At 49.6% G+C, this 8,533-nt stretch overlaps 1 protein-coding gene across 1 annotated transcript; it reads left to right on the top strand.

The window, feature by feature from the left end:
- Positions 1-2,576: 2,576 nt before the first annotated feature.
- On the top strand, positions 2,577-8,201 carry Neu4 (neuraminidase 4). Its single transcript, XM_021176258.3, has 4 exons — positions 2,577-2,703; positions 4,492-4,724; positions 4,827-5,082; positions 6,557-8,201. The coding sequence occupies exons 2-4, from the start codon at positions 4,524-4,526 to the stop codon at positions 7,534-7,536; spliced, it is 1,437 nt and encodes a 478-aa protein (XP_021031917.1). The 5' UTR covers positions 2,577-2,703; positions 4,492-4,523; the 3' UTR covers positions 7,537-8,201.
- Positions 8,202-8,533: the final 332 nt, after the last annotated feature.

Below are 8,533 nucleotides of genomic sequence, written 5' to 3' on the forward strand. Positions count from 1 at the left end.
TAGTTTCTCTATATAAAATTCATTAGTTTGTTTTTAATATAAACACTAAAGAGAAAAATTTACACCATATCAAAAACTCCCATTTGCCCCCCTGCATGAATGTAGGGGATATTCCGCTTGGTCTTCATGCAGGTCCCCCAACAACTAGAGCAGGGTCTGTCCCTGACTCTGCTGCCTGTCTGTGGATCCTGTTCCCTTAACTGGGCAGCCTTGTCTGACCTCAGTAGGAGAGGATGCTCCTAGTCCTGCAGTGACTTGATGTGTCAGGGTGGGAAAATACCCAGGGGGGACTCCCCACTTCTCAGAGGAGAAGAGGAGGGGCCATATGAGAGAGGAATGGGAGGAGATGGGGGCTTCCATCAGGATGTGGAGTGAATGGATAAATAAATGAATGAAAACAAAACAAAATTTAAAAAAACATTTTTCATTTGTAAAAGCACTTTATTTTGGGAACTGTATTCCCACCTATTTTCCTCTTGAGTGACTTTCTTTATCTTAACCCTGGTGCCTAAGTCCATACTAAAAATATGTTCATTATACCAACTAGCACTAAAATTCCCATCAGTGTTAAAGCCCCAAATCCCAGTTTGGCCTGTGAGCTGAGGTCCCTAAAAGTGTAGGAGAACATTTCAGGTGGCTAACAATGCACAGCTTTGCCTCAGATCCCTCACTGATAACATTGTTTTTTTTTTGGGGGGGTGTTAGCCCTACTATAAGCACAGTTTGAGTGTCACACTTGTACTGTTTCTTTAAGCCTAGACAACCTCACCATGATCAATTTGAGATTTTAACTGCTTAACACTATGGGAGGGAAAAAAAATCAAACCAATGTCTAACTTAAAATTGACAATGAGACCTAGAGAGAGAGCTCAGCCATTAAGCACATACTGCTCTTGGAGAGGATCAGGGTTAGGTTCCAGTACCCACATGAGGTGGCTCACACAGCCTATAACTCCAGCACCAGTGATCCAGTGCTTTCTTCTGGCTTCTATAGGCATCCACAGGAGCATGCATGCAAGTTCTCTCTCTCTCTCTCTCTCTCTCTCTCTCTCTCTCTCTCTCTCACTCACACACACACACACACACACACACACACACACACACAGAAATAAATCTTTTAAAAATCTGACAAGTTATAAATATAAGTGAAAGATTTTTACACATATACTCTTAAAATCCATCTTTGTATATGATTATGTATGCGTTGTCTCATGTGTATATACCCACATACAGACACACTCACATGTATAATTAGACTAAATCTTAAAGGAATAACCTCAGTTGAAAATAATTTACCTCCAGCTATTCTCAATAATGTGTTCATTCTTGGCCGGTTTTGTTATTTTCTTTCCTGAAATGAAGGGTGGCCCTGCTTCCAAAGCCAATTTCTCAGTGAGCTTACACTGCACATTACAATTTGCCAATATAATACACATCAAAAGGAGCATCCTTAGAGTCTCTTCATTATTGTCACGTTAATGGAAAAACTGGGATGCCTTCATTCACTTCTTAGTTTCATTAAAAAGAACTTATAAAATTCTTTCTCATCAATTCATTAGTTAGATTAATTTAATTTAATTAAAAATTCATGGGGCTGGAGAAATGGCTTAGTGGTTAAGAGCACTGGCTGCTCTTCCAGAGGTTCTGAGTTCAATTCCCAGAAACCAAATGGTGGCCCACAACCATCTGTAATGGGATCTGATGCTCTTTTCTGGTGTGTCTGAAGACAGTGACTGTGTACTCACATAAAATAAATAGATCTTTAAAAAAATTCACAAAAGAACTTAACAGTGGACTCAGAGGGAATCTCTAAGACAATTTTATTAGAGTTTAAGAGAAAAACCCCTGTTTTCTGATGGTTTCTAACTGGCCAAGGACCAGAAGAAGGGAATCTGACTTCCCTGGTATGAAGTTAACAAGTTCAAACTTGGGGTGGGCTGTAAGGGTGTGAGGCAAAGGCCTGGCCTGGCTTTGGTGCTCTAGGGTAATAGGTTGCCCAGGTCAAGCTGTACTATTTCTGCCAGAGCTGAAAGGCTTCAATTTTCTCTCTGTGACCCTTCACCCAAGGACGACTTCACTTGGGATGGCATGAGTCTGTGCAGAAACACTGTACTCCTGGCCAATCCCTGTCCCTGGTACTTCCTGAATGGGCCATTTGGGCAGTGGTATGGGGGAGGTCCTGCTCTTTGATGGAGGTCTCTATGGAAACCCATAGCAGTCTCAGAAAAGGATGCCTTTAATGTGTGACAGCCCTGTCCCCTTCATAGCTCTCAGTTTACCCTATGTACAATGGGACTTGATGGTATCTGGGGCCTCTTTGGGTCCTGCTCTGTTTCCAGGCTGGGGAGTGGGATCAGGCTCCTAGCAGACTGAATTCACAGTTCTTGTGGTCCTAGACTTTGGGAAACCATCCAAATAGACAGAGAATGTCTCTCTTGTGCCTGTTCGGTCTGAGCGAACGCGTGGCTCCCCGCACCTGCTTCTACTTGGGTACAATCACCCTTTGAGTGCAGAGCTGGGGTCTTCTAGGAGACAGGAGGCTGCTCAGAAGCCCCAGAGCTAGTAGTGGGTGAACAGGACAGTGCGCATCACGGAGCTTGTGGCCCAGACTGTGCTTGGCAGACCCAGAGGACCTAAGGCTTGGCTCTAGTGGTGGTCAGCACAGCCCTCCTCAGTGGTCTGCGGAGCCTGATATTGCTTTACGTGAGTGACTCTCCTCTACTTGTCTATCCTGTGTTCCAATCTGTGAGGTCATACTAAGCTCCTACTGAGACTTGATCTTTGTCCAGGTGCTATGCTAAGATGCCTCCTCTTGGTGTTCTGAACTAGTTTCTTCTGTGTGGCTCTTGGTAGGCTGGTCAGGAGTGGCTGGTGTGGGCTGTGTGTCTGGCTATGTCCTGGCCTGGGGAGCCTGACCATGAGCTGTTTGGCTGGTGGTGGTCTGGCCTAGATGGCAGTGGGCTCTAACTGTTCATGTCCTGCAGGTAAAGCAGACCCTGCTCTTTTCCCCCATCAATCCCACATCAGCTATATACACTCACTTTCTGGTCTGCCATGGTGCCAATCAGACAGCTGTCTCTGGCAGATTCGGTTCATGGCCCCAGCATACCTCTAACAGGTCGTTCTGTGTGGGAGGCTAAATGGGGAGAAAATATTCTCTGAGACTGCCTGACCATCCTCTGGTGGCTTCAGTTCCATGTGGAAGTATTTTCTAGCTGTCTCTTGGTCCAGGGCCCCACTGATGAGGCTGCATGGGGAAGGGGGTGGCTGTATGGACAAGAAGGGGTATGGTGCTCATAAGCAGGTTTCTGATCGCACAGAGACTGACTGATGCCTACTTGATCCTTGGCTTGTGGGTGAGGTTAGGAAATGGCAGGGTATAGAGTAGGAGACAGGACAGTAGATGACCATGAGGGGAGGCCTTAGTCCTTCCTTGTTCACCGCATCCTCCCGGTTCTGGAATTCTGTCCACCCATCCTCCACCTTCTCAGCCTCACACTGACCTTGCTCTGACAGGGAGGAATCCACTTAGGGCTAAGCTAGGGCTTCTCTGCTTTTCTTGGTTTTTCTTTTTCTGCCTTTTGATCGACCCCGTCCCCTGGTAATCTCTCTGGCACTTATGAGAACTACTTGGGGGTATGTATGCTGCAGGTAAGGGCTGTTCTGCTGTTCATCTCCAAACCCCTAGGCAGCCTAGGGGTTCAGTGGGTGCATCTCCTGTGTCTGAAGCTATTCGCCAAGGAGACTGCTGGAGCTCCCTTCTGCTTCCATGTGGGGAGGTGCCAGGGTTCATCTGCCCCTGCTGTGTGATGTCTGGTCTCACATACCATAGTTGTTGACATTGAATACTTCTCCCCAACTTTTTTTTTTTTTTGTCTGGTTTTGTCCAGAACTCTTGTTGGGTGAGTTCCGTGAAAATGAGTCTCCAGGACACACCAGCTGGCAGGGCATGGTTTCTCTGCCCAGCTCCCCAGCACTAGTTAGCCGAGCAAAGGAGAGGCTTAGAAAGGAGGGAGGGGCCAGTTCCATAGACATTTGGGGTACAGTGGCAGTGAGGGGCCTGGGGATGGGTTGTGAGAAATCTGGGCTGAGGCAGATAGAAAGCACCATTAAGATGATCAGGTGGCCATGTGATCCATCCAATAGCTGAGGTGGAACAACAATATGAACTAACCAGAATCCCCTGGAGCTCATGTCTCTAGCTGCATATGTATCAGAAGATGGCCTAGTCGGCTATCACTGGGAAGAGAGGCCCATTGGTCTTGCAAACTTTATATGCCTCAGTACAGGGGAACGCCAGGGCCAAGAAGTGGGAGTGGGTGGGTAGGGGAGTGTGTGTGTGTGGGAAGGTATGGGGAACTTTCGGGATAGCATTTGAAATTTGAAATGTATATAAAGAAAATATTTAATAAAAATAATAAAAAAAGATGATCAGGTGGGCATGGGTCGTGCCTGTAGTCATGTAAACTTGTGGAGCCTCCTCCCCAACAGACTCCCTGGTGCCTTGCTCCAACTGGAAGGTTATGGGGCCCACGCGTGTTCCCAGGAGAACCGTGCTCTTCCAGCGGGAAAGGACAGGCCTGACCTACCGTGTGCCTGCGTTGCTCTGTGTGCCTCCCAGGCCTACTCTGCTGGCCTTCGCGGAACAGCGACTTAGCCCTGATGATTCCCATGCCCACCGCCTGGTGCTACGGAGGGGCACGCTGACCAGGGGCTCAGTGCGGGTGAGTGTTAGGTGCAGAGGAAACTGAGCCTAGCTCTATAGATCTCCCTGGAGACTGAGGCCAGGCTCCAGAAGTCTTGACCATCTGCTTCTCTTCTCTCAGTGGAGCGCTCTGAGTGTACTGGAGACTGCAGTACTGGAGGAGCACAGGTCTATGAACCCTTGCCCGGTGCTGGATGAGCACTCCGGTACCATCTTCCTCTTCTTCATTGCCGTGCTGGGCCACACACCGGAGGCCGTGCAAATCGCTACTGGCAAGAACGCTGCTCGCCTCTGCTGTGTGACCAGCTGTGATGCTGGCCTCACCTGGGGCAGTGTGCGAGATCTCACTGAGGAAGCCATTGGTGCTGCATTGCAGGGTAGGTGACATCTGATGTGTGGGATGGGCTGCTGGGGTGGGGTGGAGGGGTAGAGTGGGTAGGGACTGGACAGGGAAAGATGGGTGTGGACTCTAGTGGACTTGGGCTTGTCCTTCGCTTGGGTCAATCCACCATTTGGTGGACAATTCTGTCTCTCTTATCTCCAGGCCTCCTGCCCCACCTCCCCTGAGCGCAATGACCTCCTAACACTGTCGGCAGAACTGTCTGGTATTTCCCAGCTTCTTCACACTGCCTGTTGCCAGGGATGGCCCACCAGAGGCTCTCCTTGTCTGTGATGAGGGCTGAATCTTTTATTTCCAAACCCATCTTTTTTACCTCTTCCTTTTGTTTTTTTGTCTCCTCCTCATCCAGCTCTGGTCTCCGGGATTCAGTCTCTTTCCACCTCTGCAGTCCCTACTCTCCAGGGACTGACTGCCTACTGCTCTCCCCCACCACCCTGAACCCTGCTGGTTGGCAGCTCCCCAAGGGACTGGGCACACGAGTGCCACATAGAGGGATGTGGCAGGTTCTGGGAGGAGGATGAGGAAACAGGGCTGCCTTAGTTAGGGTTTCTATTACTATGACCAAAAAGCAAGTTGCGGATGAAAAGGTTTATTTGGCTTACACTTCCAGATCATAGTCCATCATTGGAGGACGTCAGGACAGGGACTCAAGCAGGGCTGGAACCCAGAGGCAGGAGCTGATGCAGAAGCCATTGGCTTGCTTTCCATGTTTTCCTCAGCCTGCTTTCTTAGAGAATCCAGGATCACCAGCCCAGGGATGGCACCACCCATCATGGGCTGAGCCCTCTCCCATTGATCACTAGTTGAGAACATGCCTTACACCTGGGTCTTTTGGAGCCATTTTCTCAAGGGAGGCTCCTTCTTCTCTGATGACTCTAGCCTGTGTCAGTTTGACACACCAAACCAGCCAGCGCAAGGGCTCATCCGAGGCCTCCTCCCTCCATTGTACTTGTGTGGCATCTGCTTCAGAAGTTGAGCTCTGATGGTGATCATCTGGTGGCCAGTGGCTGCAGAGTGGCTCAGTGCTAGATGACTTGTTTGGTTTGACTTCTGGGCTTAGCATCCCAAGACAAACAAAGCAAAACACTTGACCCAGGGGCTGGAGAGATGCCTTTGAGGTTAAGAGCTTGTATGATTTACAGCTCTTGTAAAGAGCTGTAGAGTTCAGTCCCCTGCCCTTGGATTGGGTGGCTTGCAATTAACTGTAACTCCGGTTCCAGGGTATCTGTCTCTCTAGCCTCTATGGGTACCTGCATTCATGAGGATGCCTTCCATATGCCCATAGTTACAAATACATCTTTTTTAAAAACTAAGAAAGCACTTGCCCAAGCAGACTGATAGGATTTTGAAGACAGCCTTGATAGGCTCCTCCAGTCTGGGTGCATTTCTGGTCCGATATATGGAGGCAGTCAGCTCTCCTAACCCAAGGGTCTGGCTCCTTCTCTCTGTAGACTGGGCCACCTTTGCTGTGGGTCCAGGCCATGGAGTTCAGCTGCGCTCAGGTCGCCTGCTTGTTCCTGCTTACACCTATCATGTGGACCGAAGGGAATGTTTTGGCAAAATCTGCTGGACCAGTCCCCACTCCTTGGCTTTCTACAGTGATGATCATGGGATCTCCTGGCATTGTGGAGGCCTTGTGCCCAACCTACGCTCTGGAGAGTGCCAACTGGCTGCGGTGGATGGAGACTTTCTCTACTGTAATGCTCGAAGCCCTCTGGGTAACCGTGTGCAGGCACTTAGTGCTGATGAAGGCACTTCCTTCCTACCAGGGGAACTGGTGCCTACATTGGCAGAGACGGCTCGTGGCTGCCAGGGTAGCATTGTGGGCTTCCGAGCTCCACCCTCCATCGAGCCTCAGGATGACTGGTGGCCAGGGAGTCCTAGGAACACCCCACATTCCCCATGCTTCAATATCAGAGTACAGGAGTCTTCAGGGGAAGGTGCCAGAGGTCTTCTTGAACGTTGGGTGCCCAGGTTGCCTCTCTGCTACCCACAGTCCCGGAGCCTAGAGAATCATGGCCTAGAGCCCGGGCCAGATGGAGATAAGACATCTTGGACTCCAGAATGTCCCATGGCCTCTGATTCCATGCTTCAGAGCCCCACATGGCTGCTGTATTCCCACCCAGCAGGGCGTAGAGCTCGGCTCCACATGGGAATCTACCTGAGCCGATCCCCCTTGGACCCCCACAGCTGGACAGAGCCCTGGGTGATCTATGAGGGCCCCAGTGGCTACTCTGACCTTGCCTTTCTTGGGCCTATGCCTGGGGCATCTCTGGCTTTTGCCTGTCTGTTTGAGAGCGGGACCAGGGCTTCCTATGAAGACATTTCTTTTTGCTTGTTCTCACTGGCAGATGTCCTGGAGAATGTGCCCACTGGCTTAGAGATGCCAAGTCTCAGGGATAAGTCTCAGGGGCATTGCTGGCCCTCTTGATGGCCTGGCCCTCTGGTAGGTGCCTGGAGAGGAAGGGTAGTCTATATAGAGGAGGTTAGGGGTAGGTCAGCATGATGCTAGGATGGAGAGAGCTCTGTCCCCTTGTGGATGGTAGTGGTGACTCACCCGGGAGCCAGCTGCTTTCTGAGTGCAAATGAGAAATAAAGAGGCTGCGCTGTGACTTTTCTTTCCACACCAAAACTTGGCTGCCAGTGCTTTAGCTCACTGCTCTGATCACCATGCAAATCTTCCACTGGTGCCTTGCTCAGCTTTCATATCCTAAGGGTTCCTGGGAGGAAGGCAACAGGGACAGTGGATATCACTGCACCGCTTTCCATGACCCTGTGTGCCAACCTCAGCCAATTTGAAACATGCTGATGACTGAGGTCTGTTCACTTTCTGAATTTCAAGGAGGAGAAGCAGGATGGGGAGCCAGTCTCCCCAGCTAGAGGGGACAGAACTTGACTTGAGCAAGGGGTACCTCCTAGGACCTGCTCCATGTGCCTACTTCTTTACCCTTCTCTAGAGAGGGCTCTTGTCCTGTCAAGAGCTGTTTTCTCTGTTCTCTTGCTTTTTTCTTTTTCAAGACAGTGTTTCTCTGTGTTAGCCCTGGCTGTCCTGGATCTCACTCTGTAGATCAGGCTGACCTTGAGTTCAAAGCTCCATCTGCCTCTGCTTCTCACATTGCTGTGATTAAAGGCATGTACAACCACTGCCTGGTGCCCTTTTGTATTTCTTATTAAAATCCTAATGTCTGATTATAAAACCAGTCTGTGTGGGCTGGAGTGATGGCTTACGCAGCAAAGCACTTGCCATAGAATCAGGGCAATCTGAGTTTCGTTTTTAGTATCCTGTAAAAATCCCAATTTGATGGTGCACTTGTAATGTCAGAGATCAGTAAGTTCCCCAAGATTTTCTGAACAGACAGCTTGGCCTCACTGGCACATTCCAGGTCCTAGTGAGAGACCCTGCCTCAAAATACAAAGAAAGAGCTGCT

This window comes from Mus caroli, unplaced genomic scaffold, assembly GCF_978045245.1.
Source record: "Mus caroli unplaced genomic scaffold, Mus_caroli_1 scaffold_1, whole genome shotgun sequence".
Taxonomy (NCBI): Eukaryota; Metazoa; Chordata; class Mammalia; order Rodentia; family Muridae; genus Mus; species Mus caroli.